Here is a 23,854-nt window from a genome sequence, read left to right on the forward strand (position 1 = left end):
ATATTAATTTCTCCAGCAGTGTTTCTGTGCTATAGCTCTAGGACAATCAAGAGAGTACCGTGCATTTTACCCTGTCCCATGTATGACTGACAGCATCATCAAGTAACTTCCCATTTCACACACAAGCTACTCTCAGCTCTACTTGTGCCACCCCTCTGGAATCAACAGCTCACCTCCTCCAAGCTCAAGAGCAGCCTGTCCCCATACTCAGAAAGTCAAGGAAGACCCACAGGAGGCTACATGGATGAACTAACTCAACTCATGCATAAAACCAAAACTTGCAAGAGATGTAGACAGGGACACGTGACCTGGAAGGAATACTAAAACACTGTCCGACCATGCAGGGATGAGCTTAGGAAAGCCAGAGCGCAACTGGACTTGAACCTGGCAATGAATGTGGTGGCCAACAAGATGGGATATTTCAGGTGCATTAGCAGCAAAAGGAAGACCAGGGAAAATAGTTACCTGCTGCTGAATGGGGCAGTGGACCTGGTGACAGGGAACACCGAAAGGACCCAAGTAATGACTGCCTTCTTCATCTCAGTTTTTACTGCCATCAGAAACACCAGGCCCCAGAGATCAGTGCAAAAGCCTAGAGCAGCAGAAACTTACCCTCAGCAGAAGATCAAGTAAGACCACATTTATACAAACTGGACATACACAGATCCACGGGTTCTAATGGGATGCTCCTATGAGTGCCGAGGGAGTTGGTCAATGTCGCCTCAAGGCCACTCTCAATTATCTTTAAAGGATTGTTGTGATGATCAAGGGAGGTTCCTGAGGACTGGAAGTGAGCAAACATTACTCCTGTCTTCAAGGAGGAGAATCTGAGGAACTACACGGTGGTCAGCCTCACCTTGATGCCCAAGAAGGCAATGGAGCAAATAATCCTGGAAACCATTGCCAAATATATTAAGTACAAGACAAAAACTGGGAGTCATCAGCATGGATTTATGAAGGGGAAAAACTTCTACCTGACCAATAAGATAACTTTCTATGATGAGATAATTGGACTAGTGGATGAAATGAAAACAGCGGATGTTGTTTATCACTGTTTCCTGTAACACCATTATAGAGAAACTGATGAAATATAGACTACATAAATAGGTGGACTGAAAATTGGCTGAACTGTTGGGCTCAAAGGGTTGTGATCAGTAGTGCGAAGTCCAGCTGAAGGTCATTAATAGAGGCTTACCCCTGGGGCTGATTTCACAAAAATACCAAAACCACCCTCCAACTCCAAGAACTCACCAAAACTCTGCATCCTTTAGGATCAATTATTCTCTGCTGATCTTGTGAAACATACAAATCTGAGTTTTAAATCAGTGGCATATATTTAGATTTTTGGATTGCTAGTAAATACCACGTTTGGACACTGACTTTGGTAATCATGTGATTATGGAAAAGGAGAATTACTGTTTGTTGCAGCCTTTGAATTGCTGCTCCCAAAAAGCCCAAGTTTTTCTTCCATAATTAAAACTGAATGAGAACGTGTCTTTGATAACCAAACTTATCAGGGCCTCCTTTTCCTTTGAAGGACTGATGGTCCTTATCTTCCACATATCAGATCCTCCTAGATTATGATTTCTTCAAGTAGATTCCATAAATACTAGTAGGGTGACCCTGTACCCTACTGCATTCCCTGATACCTAAATAAAAAGAATGAATAATTATTCAGTTGTTTACAGAGAAGCTACACTCTTGGGGTCAGAAATACAAAGTAGTGGATACCTACAACACATCCTCTCATATAAACACAGATGAAAAGCATTTTAAATGTACAATATAAATGAGATTGTATGTGTAAGCAAACACTTCTAGCAGCTTTATGTATTAAACACAATTATGCCTGTCTTCTGTGTGGTATTGTGAGAAGGTACCCATCTCCCTCATGGACTGGCACCACCACTGTAAAAGAGTCAAGGTTATCCTCTTTATAAAAGTCTCCAAAATATTTTTAGCTGAAAATACGATTTTATATACCCAATAGCTTAGAAATGAATCACTTAGGTATTTTTCTTTTGAAAGACCTAATTCATTTTCTCATTAACAAAACTGATTCTAGCTCCCTAATTGTCTCCCCATCTGCATAGACCTCTTCAGTCTCACTGGAGCCCTGGAGTTCACGTGGAAATTCTCAGGAGCTTACTGAAGTTTAACTTTGACTGATATATACAATATTAACATTTTAAAGAGAAATGCTTTACATCCCTTCTTATATGTGGAATCCTCATCTTACTTTTTTCTCCTGAACTTTTGTAACTAGCTTTTATTTCCAGAACGAGCTCCATCATTCCACACAGAACATATTCGCCCTTTTACTGGAACAACTGTATGATGATTAGCAGAACAAAACTGTAGCTCTTTTCACACATGTGCTTTGTGGCGCATTGGCTTTTTTTCTCTTTAATTTTTAATCTGTGAATACATGACATTCTAGGTAAATAGTTCTTCTAGTTATCTCCACTTAGAGATTTATATTACTTGTCAGTTCTTTGAGCCAAACATTGATTTGTTCTTTGCCCTTATGAAAGAACATTGTTTGCCAAGGTCTAAGTAAAGGGTGATTTCAGGTTTATATAAAGCATTAAATTCATGAAAATGAGATAAAAGAGCAAAGGGTAAGGACTTAGGAGTGGTAATGTCACCCAACATATATCACATTATGGCTGATTCAATATTATTCCAAGAGATTTACCAGTGGCAGAAAATACTGCATGTTGAATATGCAACTTAAACATTTAAAGGCGACCCACTATACCAAAGTCAAAGTGCAATCTAATTTCTAGGATGACCTTAGTCCACTGTCATTTAGAAAAGAAAAATACATTAAGATAAACCCCACTAATACTGATCCTACTCAGAAACGTCAAAAGATTTGGGAAAATCCTAATATTTTCAAATTACACAATTTACTGCCTCTACTTGTAAAAAGAAGCATTCATTGTATTTGGAAACTTTCGAAAGAAAGAACAGGGCACAAAGTGAGTATCACTAGCATAAGACACATAAAGAGAAAGGCAAGCATCCCATAACTACTTCCTTACCAAGAGGAATACTAGAGACAGAAATAAGCAAGTACTCAGCAGAGGCACTAAGAGATGACATACGGAAAAGCCTATTTCCATTTTGTCTCTTCTAACAAGGAACACAGTATGAGTAAGAACAGAATTAATGATGGGACAGAAGACAAGATCAAGATAAATATCTATCAGACTGAGCTAATTAAAAACCATCATTGCAGGGTATCCAATAATGAACTGGCTGCAGCAAAATCAGAAACATCAGTGATTCTGAGAAGTGGAGAACAGGCAAGTTAAAAAATGCACTTGCCTGAGATTTTGGAAGAAATGGGTAAGAGTGAGCTGCAGAAGCATACAGAAGTCAGTCTAACTTCAAGTCTACAAAAAAGATTCAGCCTATTTGTAAATATTTAAAAGAGAGTAAAATAATAAGCAACAAAAGGCCTAGATTAGCCAAGATCAAGACCTATCAAGCCAATTTAATGTTCTTCAACATACATTCTACCCATTCTTGTGAATAATGGAAAAAGCATACATCTCAACTTTTGAGCCTGCCTTATAGAAAGTATCTCTCAGTAGGAAATATTTTGATTAAATGACGGGGGGGGGGGGGGGGGGGGGGGGCGGGTGGGAGGCACATGCAAATCACTGGAAAACCACGTTCCAAAAGACAAGCAAGTAAGAGTTCATAATTTTAAACCCCATACTGAGTAGGTATTTTCAGGGTAAAACATTTATTAATGGTTTGAATGATGAAATAATGTCTATCTGTGTATAAAACATGCAGGCAAGAATTGTCAGAAGTCACATCTGCTCAAAGACTGACTTTAAAGAAGTTCTGGAATGGAGAAAAAACTTCAACATCTTTTAAAACTTCAAGCCCACGAAAGGTTGTTGCACACAGAAAAGCTCTCTTTGTCTGCTGGAGATGGAAATGATGGACTTTAATTGCAATAAAGAAGGTGGTTACACGGTAGAAAAGCTTTTTAACTTTTGGGGTATTCTAGCATTGGAGTTGAGCCCCTTAAATAGTTATGGAATCTTCACTGATGCAAGCTTTTAAGTTAAAACAAAACAGAACAAAAAAACAACAAAACCCTCCCCAAACAACCCAACCAACCAAAAAACCTGCACCAAAACCAGGTATCAAGACTTTAAATAGAGTTGAAATGCCTTAGGAGAGAAGTTGGTCTAAGTTACATTTTTATTTACTTTCTGTGACTTTTTTCTACCATTGTATTCTGTTTGGTTAGCAAGTAAAAACATACTCTATTTCATTGGAGCAAATGCTTCATTTCAATTCCATTCTGATAAACGAAAACTAGAAAGCAACAGACTAGAACCTGCCTTTGATCTTCTGAAATACTTGACAATTGCTTGTAAACATTTCCAGACAAGCCAGGTTAAAGTGAACAGCGTAAACATGCAAAATTAGTGCAGAAACAACCTGCCACTACTTTAAGCACCTCTTAAAGCATCAGAACTGATGCTCTGTATGCAGAATTCTTTATGAATGAATCAGTTCCTTGTGACAACAGAGGAATTATCCTTTCTATACATAATGAAAAACATTTCAAGGCTTTAATAGTGGCAGTAAAATTAATTCAATGCATCAATTATCGTGGGATCCTGTGGTCCCTTGAAAAAAGGACCACATAAAAAATATTTTTGTTACTTTCTCTGTAGATATGCTTTTGTTCTGCTTACGTGAATGGGCTCTATAGCCAACTAATTTGTGCTGAACTTCAAAATATATTTTTGAAGTGAAAGAGTAAGACTGATATCCATGAGAGCATTACTTCACAGGATCACCATTACAAGCCTTTATCAAAGAATTTTACACCACATTTTACACTGGCAGTGTCATTATCCTACAATGGCTCCATATTTTACTTTGGGCAGATCTAATAAGCTTGCTGGATAGCCAAACTGAAATTATGCCAAACCAAGAACCTGAAAATGTCATCTAATAGGTTTCTCCCTTGATTTCACCTGCACTCGGAGAAGCCCAAACCCGCTAGGTCTCTGTGTGACTTCAAAGCTCTCTACACTGCCACAGACCCAGAACTGCTGCAAGTATCTTGACACCAATCCCATATCTGAACGGGATGCAGAAACAAGGCACGAGGGAAAGCAGAGAGACAGACATTTATGCTGTGACCAAAAACATCAGCCACAGGACAGAAAATAGGGAATGGTAACTTCCAGCACAGGTCCCAGAAACACACTTGTATTTTTCACGGATACAATCACTGCATAAATGCATAGCAAGACGCTCCAGAAACTGCAACCAAATAGCTAACAAGTTCCAAAAACCCAACAAGGAAGAAAAAGGTTTTGTAACTCCATAGTTGTCCTGGCTTCACAAGGGAATAACGATCAGACACAGGCTTCTTATTTAAAGCAATTCTGCAACTCTTATTTATTAGTCTGACTAGTGGACTGACATATAGCCAAGTCTTTCCATTAAAGAAAGGTATATAGGCATTTAAACACAGAAGTTATTAAGATTATAGTAAAATAATAAATTTCTGCCATCGGACTGCATTACAAAATAGCAGAGACTGACTGAATGCTTGAAGGACTAATAGGGACAAAGACTATGATGAACACTAAGTGAAGAAATAGTTGATGGATATGTTTCAAGATAAGTTTGCCACAGTGGGACCAGAATGAAAAAATGATCATACCATGCAAGCATAAAATAAACCAAGTATTTGAGTAACATCACAAACCGATAATTCCACAAACGTTACCTACTTCCCACTTGTTATAATACAGTCCTTTTTTTTTTTCATAAAAAGGGTGTGTGCGTGTATACTTTTAACATCAAAAATTTAACATAAACAATGAACAAATATGGTGACAACCACAACAAACTAAAAAGACCTAGAAATAGAGGCAATGTGTTATCACAGGCACTAAAGCAAAACCAAAACAAGATAGCAGAGGAAACTGCCTATGTAGAATTTTTCAATGGCACCTGGAAAATGGGTGAGGGTGTTGTTATATTTTAATATTTTTGTAAACGGTTAGTTATCACTTGGCAAGACAACGATAAGCAGAAATTCATACACAGATCATCAGCCTAGTAAACGCAGTGAGGAACTGAAATCTACTTTTACCTTATGACTGGGCAACACAATAGCAAACATCAGTGTCAGCATATTCAAAAGTTTAATATATACAGTATGGAATTTTAAATTATTTATAAAACTGTCAGACTGAATTCCAGGGGAAAAAAACAAGTAAGTTTTGGATAGATGCATGAACACTTCAGCTCAAGGTGCAGTCTTTCTCAAAATTTAAGATTTAAAAAAAAAAAAATCAGATGGATAAATTATACTGCAATTAAGTAAACCACTGATACAGTCTATTCAGAATACCACATGCAGTACTTTTCACAGAATCATACAAAATTAGCAGAATAACAGGGATTTCAGAAGCAGCAGCAGGAACAAGTTACAGAGCAAAATACTTAAGTAAACAAAACATTTATCACATAGGGGAACTAATGGCTAGTTTTCTTCTCAGAGTACTGCTGTGCTGTTCTGTTTATTCTTGGAAAATGAGCTTCTGTAAAAGAAAACAACCATCACTAGAGGGTGTCTCTTCATTTCCCCATGCAATCAATTCTGAAAACTGTTTGGACTCCATCTGTCAACAACACATCACTCCCTAGCACAAGTTGGCACAGTGAGACTCAAAAATCATTCAAAAGAAAAGTACACAGACCTCGAAAGAGCTGGAAATATCCCTAAATTTTAATGTCTGTAACAAATACCATATTTTGCTAAAATTAGTTTAAGGACCATACATACATTTTATTTTTATAAACCTTAATACTGATGAAGAACTAAGCATGTTTATACTTCACTGGATTTTGGGTTTATTGGCTTTTTAATACTCTGTTCTTAATTAGCACTTTTATGCATCCTACTTAGGTAAACCCATAAAACCATGCAGTAAGATTCACAACATTAACGCTGTCCAAAGTATTTAACAGGAATATTGCAGCGATTCTGCAATATAATAATTGAAGATTAGTTTTCCAAGTACCAGCAGCCTCCATTCTTTCCAAGCCTGCAATTAGACATTCACTTCTTCCCACTACATCATTCTCTTCCACTCTACTTCGTAAATTATTTTACATATGACAGTTAAAATAGCCCATCAACAAATCCATACACCATCATAAGCATGAATAACACTTCAAGCACAAAATATCACGTTCACATTCAGATATGTAAATACTGCATGTCTACACGTCCACCTTTGAAAAATGTGTATTTTATGCGAGCACATTTGAAAATCTACTCATGTTTAAATACCATAGAAGCATGTCTTTTGAGTGCAGCGCTCTGACTGTATGCGTAATTCTCGCACTGACTTGGCACAGGACGGACAGACACTCCTCCGTCCCTGCTCTAATACTGCGAAAGAACAGCGAGCTTAAGGAAGCTCTTCAAGGGCAAGAGCTAATTAGCCCGCACCACGCCCCTCCCCTCACAGGCAGACCCCGCAGCAATTCTATGAGCTGCAGGCAACTTCCAAACAGAAACACCCAACCCCGGCAACACCGCTACAGCCAGGGCAAGGCTGCCGCCCTGGCCCTGGCCCTGGCCCTGGCCCTGGCCCTGGCCCACCCCCGGTGCCGGGCAGCCGATAGGAGCCGGAACCCCCGCCGCTGGCTCAGGGCCCTGCGGAAGATGGCGGAGCGGCGCCCCGCCCCCGGCCCCGCCCCGCCGCGGCCGTTAGCGAGTCACTCACCGCGCAGGGCCTGAGGGTCAGCGGCGGGGGCGGCTGCCGCCATGCTGGCGCGGCTCCTTTCCTTCGCCCGCGGCTCGGGGGGACCGAGAGCCTCCGGCAGCTGCAGCGGGGCAGAAAGGGAGCGGGGCGGCGCCTGAGTGAGAGGAGCCGAGACAGGACAAGAAGCGGGCCCAGCGCCCGCCGCCGCCGGGACCCCGGCCCGGAGGGGTGGGGGTGGGGGGAGAGCGAGTGCGCATGCGCGCCGCGCATCCCGGCGGCGTCTGGGCATGCGCCGTAGCCGCCGCGGCCCGCGGAGGGGTGCCCCCCCCGGACGGGGTGCCCCTCAGGCGGCCGCCGAGCTTGGGCGGGACGCGGAGCTGAGGGTGCTCACCGTGTTCTGCCTCCTCCTCTGCCTGCGAGCTGTCAGGGTCCTTCGCAGCCTTTCCACCGCCGCAGGGCCCTCGTCCGGCAACTCCTCCTTTCACAGAGAGAGCGGGCTGCGCCGTGGGGTAGAGGCTGGCCTTGCCCTCAGACCCACGGAAATAACGTCTGGTCTATCAAAATGCCCGACTTAAGCAATTTTCCCCATATACGCATGTTCTGCTGATGCCATTGACTACAGTCCTGCCACTGACTGAAGTTAGCACACACTGCTGTTTGTTAGCAAGATTAAAGGCTACTGACAGTTCTAAAGCATCTTGCTTTATCTTTAGTTTGTCTCCTCTTCATGCCATGAAGAGGTGGTTTTGGTTTTATTTTTCCCTTCTGACATTTTATTGACAAAGCACCAGGCACAGTGTAAGCATGATCCTTTCCAAAGCATTTCTGCAGATGAGAAAATGTAACTTTCTGGTTTTGCAACCTACTTGAGACTAAATATATTTAACCAATAGTCTGAAGACAATCAAGTAAGGGTTGGATCAATATGAAATAGAATAAAAAAATACACATTAAAGGTGCCTATTTCACAGCATATGGTATCTATGATTGCAATGTATTTGCACAGAAATGAATAATTATTTAAACCTGCATTAACTAGAATGACTGAGCTAGGGTTAACAAGAGCTTGCAAGACACTGTTGACTTACTTATTTCACTTTTCTCAGTTAAATATATAAAAGATTCCTATTACTCTCGGTGAAAAAGAATCATACACCATTTTTGTCTCAACTCACTGGACACTAACCTCCGTGATTATCATCTGGGATTCTTCATCGCGGTTCATCTGGTCGGCAGCTGACACCTGGCTGTCACAAGCAACGCGGGAATTACTCATGAGAGATACACTTTAATACGTGCATAATGATCATGAGATACATTCATGTAACCTTTGCACCCTGAACACTCAAATGATATACCATTTAACATACAGCCTTAGTACTTAAAAAAACCCATATTTTTTTCAGAATGGAATGATTCAAAAATACATGTATCCATTTATTTAATTATACCATGTAATAGTGAATAATGTGGGCATGTATATGCTGTATGAGCACTCTTGTTACTTTTTTTTTTTTAATAAAAAACCCACCTACAGTCCATAAAGTCAACTGCAAGATTCAGATCACAGAGACATGTTCAATCCCTTTTTTCCTCAACTTCCAGCATTGGGCTTGGTTGGGGTTTCAATTTCACCAAACTTGGAACCCACCAAACACTTCAGCTTTGTTTACACTAGAAAGTTGCAGTATTTGATTACAAGCATTTAGGAAATTTTAAAATTTATATCTGTACAACTCAATTCATTGCTACTATTACTGTAGGTTCCTGTCCTGCTTTACCTTTATTCGACAGGAAAGCGACCTCAGCTGTACTTGTTCCCGGCACAAAGCTGGCACCAACGTAGCTGCACCAGTGCAAAACCCGAGTGCTGATGTACAGAGCTAACGGATGAAGTCACTCGCAACAGCATAATTTATTCTGGATTTCAAAATCCCCATGAAACAACTCAGGGGAGTAAAATGTGGGGCCTTTTTCTGTACCTGGCTAAATCTCCTCTAGCAAGAGGGCTAACTGAGACCTACGCACGCCATCCTTTGTTTACCCATCACCTTTTTTGTACTGGGTATGTCCAGGCTAGCACCTGCTTGCCTCAAAAAGTGCTTCCAGCCCAGGCTAGAATTGAAGAGTGATCTACATATACCTCTTTATATCTTAGGACATGCCTAATAACAAAGCAGCAGCAGCCGAGGAGGAGCAACGTGGTTGTCGCCTGCCTGAGACTCAGCCCTTACCAGCTACTAGCCCCAAGGATTTTCAGGTTTCTAAGTAAGTCCCAACTAGCACAAGGAGCTGAACTCACCCTAAACAAGTGGTTGTCTTAGACAAATGTGACTATCCCTGAAACCACCTCTGCATTCACCTCAGCACCAATCCCCTCAGCAAGTATCTTGCATCAGGGCTAAGGGTGATGTGCCCCAAAATGGTGACATTTCCTTGCTGCAGGCAAGGTTCATCAAATACCCTCTTCATGGCACAAAAAATATAGCACTGCAAGAAGCGGCAGCATTTTTATTACTTGGCACATAAGCCTCTTTTTCATAGTGAGCTTTATGTATCAAATTTAAACAGTCTTTCCTAAAGGCACGTGGAAATGGAGAATGCTGGCAACATAGCAGATGGGCCTTATGGTTGTGTTCTCTAACAATTTTCTAGCATTTCTTGAAGTTAAGTACTATAGCAGGCACTTTTAATGCAATAAACAACTGGATGCAAGAACGATAAAGCTCTCCATTAGCTCAGAGACTGTTTCTAAAGCACTGAAAACTGACAACAGAAACGCGGTGAAGTTTCTCTCACTCCTCTTTAAAAAAAATACTTACATCAAAAATACCTAGAAAATAATTTGGAGGATTTTGGATTCTTAAATCTGACTCGTTCATGAAAGCGCTCAGAATGCAGTGCTATTGAAACAGATCTAAAGGAAAATGTTTGTTTCCTACCTGGCTTTTCTCATACAGCAGCTTTGGGAGTACAGACAAGAGCCAAGCACGACACTCCCCTAGCAACGAAGCCTCAGCTTTGCTTTTTAAAGAGAAAGAGTCAGATTCTCCTCCTTAACCCACTAAAACAGTTCCGGAAGACTTTTTTTGTAAACAATTTCTTTTACAGTAAAAGGGAAAGTAATGAATAAAGTATAAGGAGGGTAGAGTGACTGCAGCTCCTGCAGACAGCAACACATTCCAGCTACTGCAATGACTTGAAAAAGAACATCAGTTGTATATTTTTGCAGGATCACGAATGGTTATTTCAGACTGAAATACAATACAGTCACTCTTCCTAACTTTAAGTACCTAACTTTGCTAAATTATCTGACCTAATTTCTGTGTACTTCCTCTGCAACTAGAGGAGAGCCACAGACTCTTCTTGGACGTGTACAATTCAGAGCAGTGATTCCTGAATATCAATCATTTGCGGAAGAGCCTGTCTCACTCTGTTGACTAAAGGGAGGTGTTAAACCTCTAACTCAGACTATATGCCAACATTCCAGCAAGTAAATTTTTTTTAAGATTAATTTCACTCTGAAAAACATCCCTGGCATCAGTCATGTAGGGATAAATCCTTAAAGTGGACGGTTAGCAGCCAGTTGTTTTCCAAGTGCCGTCTCTGTTCTCCAATGCATTACAGTACTCAGAAGCTGTATTAGGGGTACAACGATGCATTATTCCTTGCAGATGACCCTTACAAATCAGCATAAGCCTCAGCAAACTTCTTAGCATGTAATTTTGGGGAAAAGCAATGGGAAACATAGCAGAGGAAAAAACACTGTAATCTCTCAGCAGCTGTACTTTGAAAAGACAGGCTTTTTGCCACACCAGGATTAAAAAATGTGTCAGTAAATGTTATTAGTCGGGAGAAGGCGGATTGTGAAACCAAAGTAAGAAGACAAATCATAACTTTATGAAGTTATCAATATACTTTAATACTTCTGTAGCAGAAAAAAGAAGGCTATGAAGGCTTCATTAAAGTTGTTCTAGAGACTGCTTAAAGGGAAATACAATCCTTAAGCCCTGGTTAGAGAAGCAGTGGAGGGGTGGGTTATCTGCTTGTTAAATGCTCACAACCAGCTTATGTAGATACTAGGAATGGCAGAAATGTCAGCACTGTCAGATAGTTTGTAGAAGTGTGGATTGTCTTATATACAATTCCCAATTTTTATAGGTACAAAACAATTTATAATTTTCCTGTCCACTCTGGAGAGGGGTCTTCTCTGCTCCACTGAATTGTTTAACAAAGTAATTCCTTACGTTAACATGTGTATTAGTATCTTTAGTACGACCAGAATAAACAACATTGCTGATACGAAATGGAGTTGTTATTAGGCCCAATTTATAATTGTCTTTATATAAACAGTCCCTATAACATCTGAAGGTCTGTTACTGCAAACTTTTAGTAGCTGGAATCACATGAAAAGAGATGGCTAAATTGTTTCCCATTTATGAATACTGTTGTAAGAAGAAGATCATGGGAAGAAGTAAACAATCATAGTAGATAAAAAGATTGGGAGTATGCATTTTTAATTGCTAAGAGAGGAACTATCACAGTTAGAAGACACCTGACATGACAACAGCTTTCAAGAACAGGAAAGAAATGGAATCAGAAGACAGGTTTCTTAGGGTAACATATACAGTACCCTGTCTCTGTTATCTGCTAAGTCTCACCATATGTGGGACTGTGGAAATGATCTGGTGGGTGAACTTTCATCCAAAGTTTTGGCAAGGACTCAGGTTCAACATCTTGTTTTGCTAATAATTCTGTCTCCCAACAATTTATTCCAGTCTCAGAAACAGTTGTACAAACAGTTTAAGTGATGGACAAATATGAACAGCATTATGTAAGGAACATTACTAAAATACCCTAAAGGAGCAGTGGGGGACCTTTGCTTAACAGAATGGAAAGCTGCTTAAAAACACATGGCAGTACAATGACTCTACTCACGGGAGACATACAGAATTCAAACAACCCCAGTTGTTTCCTGGGGTGGAGAACAGCTCATTTATCTCAATCAGCATTGTAAAAACAAAGGCAAGCCCAATGTCATTGATTACACTGGACGGCAGACTTAGTGCTCCAAATAAGGTGTGATGTGAGCAGCTCTACTCTGTTAGATGTGACACTCTCATACTTAAATGCTTATTTTGTTAGTGATGGTCAAAGATGGCCTTTGGCACAGGCAAGGTAGACAGCAGCTTGTAGTGACACACGGTCCAGGCTGGCCCAGGAGCGGGCAGGCTAAAGGATCACAGACCCCAAATTCAGTGGTAAAACAGTTTTAAAATGAATAATGTCAGGTTTGGACTGGCATATACACCTCTTTTTACCTGCCTTGCCTTTTTACAAGCCAAAACTTGTAAAACCAAATTAAAACCGAAGCCAAATCTTACAAGCCGTGTGCAACATTCACAAAATAAAAGTACGTGTTGCTGTGTTCTTGGAACAGGAATATCAAATACTGTGTGCAACTCTACAGTGATCAAGGAGGTTGCAAACAAGGGAGAACAAACTCTGCTCGTCTTGATGGCTTTAAACTGATTGCACCTTACTCCAACATGACAGAAATCACAAATAAAATTTCCTGGAATTTGTCACAGGTGAAGAAATCCGAGTTCACGTACCAGAACATCTGACAGAATGCAGGTAGTGTGTGGAAGGGACATCCGTATTAGTGATAGGCAAGTTTTCAGATGATTAGAGAGATTGTTCTTCAACTCAAAAACTGAACATCCTTTCCACTGTCTTCCGAGCTGTCCTGGTTTTGGCTGGGATAGAGTTAATTTTCTTCCTAGTAGCAGGCACAGTGCTGTGGTTTGGATTTGGTAGGAGAAGAATGTTGATAACACACTGATGTTTTAGTTGTTGCTAAGTACTGCTTATGCTAGTCAAGGACTTTTCAGCTTCCCATGCTCTGCCAGGTGCACAAGAAGCTGGGAGGGGGCACAGCCAGGACAGCTGACCCAAACTGCCCAAAGGGCTATTCCATACCATATGGCGTCATGCTCAGTATAGAAACTGGGGGGGGTTGGCCGGAGGGCAGCGATCGCTGCTCGGGGACGGGCTGGGCGTCTGTCAGCGGATGGTGAGCAATTGCATTGTGCATCACTTGCTTTGTATATTATTATTATTATCATTATTATCATTACTATTTTACTTTATTTCAATTATTAAACTGTTCTTATCTCAACCCAGGAGTGTTTCTCACTCTTACTCCTCTGATTCTCTCCCCCATCCCACCGGGGCAGGGGGAGTGAGCGAGCGGCTACGTGGTGCTTGGTTGCTGGCTGGGGCTAAACCACGACACGAGCCTAGGGATAACACCTTGTTGAAAGTAGACAAAGGAAAGGGACTGCTGGTACATTTCCTTCATACAATTCACTCATTTCTAGAAATCCCATCTGCTTCTTGCTAAAAGTTCACTTTAGAGCCTGCCGAGATTCATAGTTCATTTATGTTTTTCAAGAATTCGGTATTTTTTGTCCCTTTGTTAACATGACTAAAGCCTATCCTTTCACAGAGATGATTTTACAAATATTGCGTTGTGTTTTGTATTGTGTTTAGGATTTTGACAGGTGCTTTAAAGTTGAAAAGAAACAAATTTATATTTTTTTTGGTGTAAGTATACACACTCCAGGATACATTTAGGTTTTCTGCACCTAAAATTAAGTATCCTTAAAAACGTCAATATTTTATATATACTTAAGTGTGTTGAATTTGGAGGCATGAGCGGATTATCTAGCCCACCTTAATATACTGTAAAATTTTCTGGAGGACAGGCAAGTTCCTGCAGCTGAAGTTGTCCCAGGAGGAACTTGAGCAATACTTTATAAAAGGTCTGACAAGAGGTCACTTCCATCATTATAAGGGTACTTCTATGTTCTCATCAGTCCACATGTTCTCTCTAGTTGTGAGACGTATAAATTGCCAAATTAAATTATGCCAATTTTCCCACTTAGCAGATTGTTCTGTAAGTGCAGACATCTTATTTAACTTTTGCCATCTCAAAGTTAAAGGCTAACCTAAGTTAGTCATGTAGATACAGGCAATGTGAAGAGACAGGTACCTCCTGATTCCTCCTATCTTAAAGTAGGTGTCTAATACAGTGTCATCCAAACAGAGATTTACCCCACCTATTTCTTTGCACTGATGACAGGAGAGCTAACAACTAATTTAGCCCAGGCAGTGATCTGAGCTTTTAGAGATTAAAGTCAGGTAAGATAAATTTTACAATAATACTTGCTGCTGCAGGAACACTCTGCATAGAGGAAAAATCTCCTTACACCTCATCTAGCCAGTAGCTGCTGGATCGTACCAAAATAATTATACTCAGAACTGAGGGATATAAGCCAAATACCAAATAATCAGAGACACCTTCTCTTTGTATATGTTTACTGTTAAAAGATATGTGTATAATATGTCTAATTATTTTTTCTTTTGCTTTAGGTAGTAACTTTCATGAATTGATCTGACGTATGTAGCTGGGACAAAACCGAGTATCAGAGACTGAGAATTCTGTGAGAGTACTTGGAAATTTCTTTGTGCCAATGTGAGGAAGAATCATACCTCTGAAATTCAGAAATACTGACATAACCTCAGTTCGGAGTTTAAGGAGTTACAGGGAAGTGAATATAACCTCTAAATGCTCTCTGAGCTGAAGTCTAAATGGTTTATACTGAAAGGAATAAATTGCTTCTTGAAAGCAATGTATTACTCATTGAGAAAGATTCTAGTATATTGCTTTCTCAACTATTTTTCTCCTGTTTACACTCATGTATTATTTCTTGGGTGGGATTCATCACCTACTGAAATACATATATAAAGTAAGCCACATTTCCACATAAAACTGAAGTTCCTACTGACCAAATTGCCTAGTACAGCATCAGTATAGTTATCCTGAGTATGAATTACCTGCCAATGGATAAATTAAACCAATTTGTGAAAAGTAAATTATTCAGTAAATGTCTTAGTGAATGAATATGAACTGAACCTAGTGGGTGACCTGTGGAAGGTAAATAAAGTATTACAGGAACTGCACCAACTGGTGAAACATGCTTGGTAGGGAACGAAATAAGCAGGTTGTCAGTTTCATATATTTTTGCCTATCCCCAAAGTACATAAATGGCATTAGGTAGATTTAAAAAGATTTGAAGAATGTAGATAATGTTCACAGTACTGATATCCATTAGTTACTATTTCCTCTATATTGTCTGAGCATTGTAAAAAAGTCTTTAGGACCTGAAAATCCTGAAAAAATTGTACAGCCTAAACCATATGGATATGAATACCAGTAGTGAAGAGAGGTATTTTTTCAAAGTAGCATACTCATATCAATTTGAAGATAGACTTTAATTAGTTATCTAGGTTAAAAATGTTCAGCAGTGGAACATGTGACAGACTTCTTCCTTGGTGTCACTCTACGAGGTATAAAGAAAGTCTGAAAGAGGAAAAGATTGTGGGGAGCTATTTTGTTTCAAGTAACTTTATTTTTACTTATGTATATTTACATACATATATCTCAAGTGTGTATATATACATTTTTATACTTATGAATCTCAGGAACACTAATCTTAATATTGTTTGAAGGTTGCCTGGTGGTCTCAGGTTTGTATGAGTTCTTGCAGTCTCAGTCAGGAAGCCCAAGAGCTGGTGCTGCAGCAAACGCACACCCTCCTGGGAGTTTCTCCTGGTGATACTAATTTCTCTCTGCTGACTGTAGGCAAAGTCTAGATGACTAGCTTGGTCTGGATGCCTAATTTTATATGGCGCTATGGCATGTGTAAAATGACATACATATTGTGTAGAAATCCTTGATTTATTTCAGATTTAATCCCAAAGAGATTTTGCTCTTTGTTATCCTACAACGTCTTGAAACCAAACCAGACCTCTCCACCTACTATTGCAAACAGTGGGAAGACTTCAGCCCAAGGTATTTTCCATATAAATTCAAATTTAGACAGAGGAATACCCCTAATGAAATATCATGTCATCAAAGTTGATCTATTTTCATGTAAAGTAATAGCAATAGCAATGATTTACTTTAGGATACTGTCTTGAGATCCTGAATGAGGGCAGGGACACTTGCTACTTGTATACATGTGTCGTCCATACATGTAATAAAAAGATTCTTTTTGCCAAAATCTATAGGAATAATTCAACAGAATTACTTATTTTTAACAGTTCATGCCAAAATATAAACCGTTCAAATAACTACAGAATTCAAGTGGGAAAACTTAGGGAAGCTAAAATGACTTTTCTATGATTGTACAAACATAAATCTAAAATTATTAAGTAAAGGGAAGCAATAACTCTTGGTTTACTTATTCCCATTATGTCATTTTCAACATAGGTGTGGTTAAAATATCTCTTCTATATTTCATTCATTTTTACAAGATTATTGCATGGAAGCTGTTTGCTTTTAGTTAGGATTGCAACTAGGAACATTTCACTATAAAGCCCTATTTTTTCTCTATTCAGTTGTGAAAAATTAGTTCGGTCTGAAAATTTCCAGATTTATTATAACTACCAAATATGTTTCTGTAGAGTCTGAAGAAGATAGGTCATACTCTTTTCATAAGTTTGGCTTTATAGGAGATTTTCTAATTCTAATAAAAATTGACTTGTTGCTCCTAACGCAAACTTTCTATTGGTTCAAATGTCATAAACCTATTTCCATATTTTTTAAAAAATAAACATATAATTAAATACTTCTATTAGTTGCTTTTGCTGCATAATGCATATTATAGGTCCAGTTCTGCATCTATTGAATTATGCTTCCTGGAAGTCATGGGCCTGATTGTCTGTTGTCTGTTCTATCCTGTGGAATTTCAGTGCAGACAGCACTGAGCAATGCTGTTAGTATTTGTGCCTTGTATAGGCACTGATGGCTGTGAAGCATTGGCATCAATCATTGTGGTAAATGACGATTGGGCTGTATTTTGCACTCATATTGTGCTTAATTTGCAAATGTATAAATGATTGTACAGCACAGTGAGAAACTGAATCTGTAAGTGTTCCCTTCCATATTTTTCACAGGAAGCAGCCCTTGTATAACACTAATAAATTAGATGTCTAGTTAGAAAAATAATCCACTTTTGTCTTCTACCACACATCTCTCACTGTCAAATAAAATAAGGGTTGTACATGCATTGCCAGTTTGATTTGTGGACAGGACTTTGCACATATTCACCGTATAAAGCAGCAGTCATGTACTCAAAGACATGCGTCAATGCATGGGGAAATGAGCACACAGATACAGGGCACATAGATTAATGTCCCATACAAAGCTGTAGTGATAACATATCCTCATTTTGCAATCTCAGCAGTATTTTTGTGTAATTTTATTTGGTTTTAATTTTCTTAATTAAGTCAAGTACACAGAAAAAAAACAGAGATTTCCCTCCACCTTGGTCATAAATAAAGTGGGAACAGGAGTTGTGCAATGCAAACCACTAGCATTTGAAACTATCTGAATAACTGATAAAAATAGCAGGTTCCTGTAAATCTGGGATAAAGAAGATAAGATTGTAAGTTCTTGGAAAGTAAGAACACCCAATTAAAGATTGCCAGTCTTGACTTAAAGATGTTGAATGCTGGAGAACTCATGATGTTCCTAGGTATTTTTACAATGATTGATTACTGTGTCTGGTAAAATGGGTTCCTCATTTCCAGTGGGAACTGATACAGTTTCTCACAGGTGGATCTTGCTGTGCTCCTATCTGATACAAGGAAGTGCCAGCTACTACCAGAAATTTTATCTCCAGACAGGTACTTGCAGACTGTGATCAAATCACCTCTTAACCTCATTGACAAGAAAAATAAATTGACCTTGTTACATCTCTAGTGTAACACTCATGGGTAGAATTACAACCATTTTGTTTTTCAATTTTCCAGTAAGTTTTTGAAACAATGACAGAAGTAGCAGCTTCATAAGTAACTACTCCTTACTCCTACTTGTAATTCCATTTATTATACATAGAAAGGGCTGTAGCCTACTCTGATGACTCATATTTAGCTGATTATCCATGAGATCCTGTGTACCTTTTCCAAGTTCACTGATTTCCTGCATGCAGTTTCTCATCTTCTGTGTGACCTACATTTATTTCATTGCCGTTGGCCATATTGGAATATAAGTAAGTCTGTTTTAATGATGTGACTCAATTTGTTCCATATAATTTATTCTCGTTACTGGTTACTGTGCTATCAGTTTTTTGGCATCCATAATTTTCTTCAGCAAAAAGTTTATATTTTCTTCTAGATTGCTCATAAAGATTCTGAATAGCATTGAGAGAATAGCAAACCCACTTGGAATTACACTGAAAATACCCACATTGAATACTGACTGTCTTATCTCCAAGTTTTCAGATCTCCCAGTTTTTAATTATTTTATATGTGTAATACCTTTGTTCTGTTCTTTTATGACTGTCATTGGGCAGTCCTCAGCTAGTACAAATCTTCGTATATCTATTAGGAGGTTAGTTAATTATGAATATAATTTTCTGGTGTAAATATCAGATGGGATTGTCCTTGTGACCTCTTCAGCTGCATCCTGAAGCAGACACTCCTATTTTATTCCTCTCCTTTTTTAGAATCAATGTTTTCTCTGTTTTTAATGTATTTCCTGCCTTAAAATGACCAAAGATGATATTGCCATCAGTTTTTCAATTTTACTTTAATGTCATATACAAAATATCCATTCTACCTTACAACTTATATAAAATCCAATGTACAGTATCTTAAATTTGTTTAAATAGTATTATAAACATAACTTTCAGGAGGAGTCAGTCCTGGAGTGATGCAGTCTTTTGTTAATTACAGTTCCTTTTGATATCCCTGCTGTTCAGTAAAAAGTCCACCTTAGATTCGAGAAAGATCCTTATGAGCTCAGATTTGGTTCTTATCAAGCAAAAATAAACTCCCAGATTATTTTTTTTTCAACTTCGTGTCCCCCACACAGCTAGACAACATTCTGTGCTGGGGTGTCCATCCAGTTTGAATGTCATTTGACATCATCTACTTCAGAGCTCATCTTCATCCGATAAAGCGTCAAGGTAATCTGTATCAACGTATAAGAGAAATCCAGAAAACAAACTGTCTGCCCATGTTGGATCAGAAAATAGACCATTTTGGTCAGCGTAGAAGATCTCAAGCCATACTTCGTCTTCTGGCTGAAGGTAGATCACTGTGGATCCAGAAGCTACATCATGGTTGCCTGTGTTCGCATCAAATGTCTTTATCCGGTACTTCCCATTGTGAACCAGCCCAATCGCAAGATGCTTGTTTGCTAAGGTGATATCATAAGAAAAATAATAAATCCCTGGGATGGCACAAATAAACTTCCCTGTGGAAGGGTTGTAATGCTCCCCCTCATTGAAGAGGACTTTATTGAATACAATTGGTAATCTTTCCGCTGGGTAGCTGGTGGTGATGCCAACAGAAAAGGCAGATTTCAGCACTATCTTTCCACACTTACAGACCCCTGGTGCACCTGGCTCTCCTCGGTCTCCTTTATCTCCCTTAGGTCCAGGTGGTCCAGCTGGACCTACTTCACCTTTGGCACCAGTCAATCCTCCAGGTCCTTTTTTACCAGACTGACCTTGGTCTCCTTTCTCTCCAGCTGGTCCTAATGGCCCAGTCTTTCCTCTTAAACCTTCAAAAACATTTTAAGTTAGTTAATCGTTGCATATATCATCTCAGTAAATGACTGTGTGGGCTACTGTGTGTGCCTGAACAAATAAGAAAAACATGGTCAGAATTTCAAAATGCTCCAAAAATACTTTCAAAATCTTCTAATAAGTTTGTGAAAGGAATGGTAGGTTGGAACAGAGGACCAGGCTCCACAGCCCAGGGGTCCTTTGTTTCTATGTTCCTCCTTTTCCTCATACGTCTTGATTACGCATTGAAGAATTTTATATGTAATCAGTCGATTGCCGACTGAACTATGGGCACTGCTGACGGGAAGGACAGCAGAGTGGCTACCTATATTATGATACTTGTGCGCTAAATATCTCCTACTCTTTGAGCATTTTTACTGTGTACCTAAATACCTGCTAATCTTTTATTTCCAGCTAATGGCACAAATGAGACTATTTATTTGACACCACACATGCTTCATTTTTCCCAGACTTTTTCTTAGCATCTATGCGCAGAGAGGCTATGCATTTACATTTATTTACACAGATTTCAGTATATGCATATTAGACATATCTAAAATATATCTAGATATTTTCTTTCTCTCACTATATGTACATGCATCACACTTAAACCCACACAGCCACATACACACATTCATCGTGTATATATCTATATATGTAGAACAGTGATGATGGAAGGTCTTACTTTGTTCTACTACTGTGTTAGATGACACAAATATTCAATACCTGCGCTCCCCTTTTCACCTTTTTCTCCCTTCCTGCCATCTCTACCATCTCTTCCTGGAAGACCAATGCGTCCATGTGGGCCCGGGGATCCGCCAGCTCCAGGGGGACCTGCAGGGCCCGGCAAACCAGGGATGCTACAGATGTATCTGGTGTAGTAATTTTCTCCTTTGAACTGGTTTTGAAGAGGTTGTTCGCTTGTGTAGATGGCAAAACTTGTAATGTAAAGCAACACAAACATCCTTGGATCTGGAAAAAATACATATGAATATGACTATTTATGCATATTATGGCACTCTAGTCACATGGAGATGGCTCTGAATATGCTAATGAGAGTGACACTGCAGTGCATTATGCACAGGTACATGTGCAGAGATCACCCTGGGATTTCTGCATTACCAGAATCCATGTAGGAGGCAAGGAGGAAAATCTGTCAGGTTGGACCTTTTTCTGGTCACCGTAAATGTTACTGTATGTCTTTCAAGTAGCCTGTAGACTGACATAGTATAAACTGGCCAATACCAGCTTTTTTGGACCAAATTTTGACACGTTAAAAAAAGAATCTGGATTTTTCAATGCAGAGTCCTTGCTTGCATAGTTTGGTTTGGGTTTGGGACTGGTATAAGCTTTATGGAGAAAAGCCCTCTTGCTGGAAGCAGTTGTGTCTGTACTAGGAGAATGTGCCTGTAGGAGCAGTCTCTTCTAGTGAGGACAAAGCTTACACCTTCATTTAATTTTGAAATTTGCCCTTATGGTTACACATTAATCTCCAGCCTGAATAACTGCAGCAGAAACTTGCTGAGCCTACAGAAGGGATACCAGTAAGACAGCTACAGCTTCCAGTGCCTGGTTGGAAACCCTGATGACCACAGCACAAATAACCACTTCACCCTAATCCGGCAGGTCAAATCAGGCAGCTGCCCTGTGGGGAATTGATGGAGTGTGAATGGGCTGCTAACAGGTTGGCGTTTTTTAAGCCTGGCTCGGACTGCCATATGAAATGAACTGTGTTGCAATATGTTGCAAGAAAATTGTTTAAAGCTTTAGATATAGTATTTAGGTGTTTTCATAAATGATTGAGTGTAAATCGGATTTCTCTGTTCCACTATATACTGGGAGAGAAAAGAAAAAACACTGTAACATGCTGAGGAGTTGCAATACCTGATGTACAAAGGTGTATTAAATTAGTGTTGCATTAGCAGAGTCAGTCATGGGTCAGGTGAGATTTTGCAAGTCAAGCTGTTTTTTCTAGTTCCCTTGCTGGCTTCTCAGAAGACTTGTGTGGGGTTTTTTGTTGGAGTTGTCCATTCCTTCAGAGCTAATTTTCAGCATTCAAGGAAATCAGACTCCACTGGTTTCTGTGCAGAGAAAAAGAAGATATGGAGTGGGGGATTCAGAAAAATATATGTGTGAGATACCATCTACCTTTTTTTACAGTGAAACTCAGGTTCATTCTCAAACCCAGAGTTAAAGAAGTTGCAAAGTGAATTAATCTAGAAATCGTTGTTCCCATTCCTTTCTCTGTAATACTGATTGGCATTGACTGATTGATTTAAAAATCCAAACCGTTACATTTATTTGCAGTTCATGATATTTCAGCTGGTGTATGGCACAGTCAAATCTATTCAGCAGAGAAAAAGACCAGCATATACACATACACATACACAGTCTTTCTGAAGAATCTTTTCTGTTTTACAGAATAGAAAATTAGAAACTGTCTTGGTATCAATGGCAATGCAGAAAAAAGCATGAAAATATTATAGTTGGAGAGAAATAAGCAATGCTCCAAAATTCTCTTCAGTGATGTATATTCTGCTTTTCATATTAAGCATCTTCTATCAAATTGGCAGAAATCAAACTATTAATTTTGCTGTCATTTGATAAAGCCTTAAAGTACAGTCAGGCACAACAGCCTCCAAGAGTGGATTAACATATGAATGCTTAACATTACAGCAGAGCAGCAAATGATAACTCCAAGGCAGTAGTTAGCTACAAGCACAAACTTCACAGCGACGTTTGCTCTGATGTATTACTGAGTGTACCCAAATAAAGCTCGTGGATTTTCATAGGACTTAAATCAGGGACAACAAAGCTCTCTGCAGAGAAGAACAACTTTAAGCACTTAGCCAGGAGAGAGCAGCTTGGAGGGAGTTCATGCCTAAGACTGCATATGCATTTTACATAAAGCTGATGGATAAGAAGCAGACACGACCTAAGGATCAAGGACTGGAGCAAAAACTGCCCTTTGCCAGATGAAAGCCTGAATCAGTAGGCTAGATGTTCCCACACTGTTGCACGTAAGCCAAGCAAAACCAATCTCAACAACTGCTGGTTTTGCCTATGTCCAGGATCTTTTACAAATCAGAGTAAGAGCCTTCACACAGCTGCTCCTGTCACTGGCTGGCCAGTTAATTTATTGATGCATGAAGCTGTCTCCAGCTCCCAGACCTCCCCTGCTGTTCTTCTCATGTGCCTACAGGAAATGAATTAGTCTGGGACATGTGTTTCTGCTAAGGCCATGGGAAAAAAATAATTTGGGGAAGGTGAGGGGAATGGGGTTATTGAGGTAGGGATGTGCCTTAGATGGCTAGGGTATTGTGGTTGGAAAACCAATTTGGGAAGGAGAAGGCATAGAGGGGAGTATGTGGAGCTTTCAGCTATGGGTTGGGGGTCTTAAGGAGTGATGGGGCTTTGAAGCAGAATGGTGGGACTGCA

The 23,854-nt window shown here is 39.5% G+C and overlaps 1 protein-coding gene across 1 annotated transcript; it reads right to left on the reverse strand.

Moving 5' to 3' along the window:
• Positions 1–19,780: 19,780 nt before the first annotated feature.
• Positions 19,781–21,380, reverse strand: C1QTNF7 (C1q and TNF related 7). Its single transcript, XM_009485425.2, has 2 exons — positions 21,143–21,380; positions 19,781–20,412 (listed from the first exon to the last, which is right to left on the reverse strand). The coding sequence occupies exons 1-2, from the start codon at positions 21,378–21,380 to the stop codon at positions 19,781–19,783; spliced, it is 870 nt and encodes a 289-aa protein (XP_009483700.1).
• Positions 21,381–23,854: the final 2,474 nt, after the last annotated feature.

The sequence above is a fragment of the Pelecanus crispus genome, chromosome 4 (genome assembly GCF_030463565.1).
Source record: "Pelecanus crispus isolate bPelCri1 chromosome 4, bPelCri1.pri, whole genome shotgun sequence".
Lineage (NCBI taxonomy): Eukaryota > Metazoa > Chordata > Aves > Pelecaniformes > Pelecanidae > Pelecanus > Pelecanus crispus.

Excerpts from the sequence above, each read along its gene's own strand:
- C1QTNF7 (XM_009485425.2), bottom strand. The coding sequence starts at position 21,380 with ATGTTTGTGTTGCTTTACATTACAAGTTTTGCCATCTACACAAGCGAA. Across the intron at positions 20,413-21,142 it reads AGGTGAAAAGGGGAGCGCAG|GTTTAAGAGGAAAGACTGGG; the intron begins GTATTGAATATT and ends ATGTTTTTGAAG.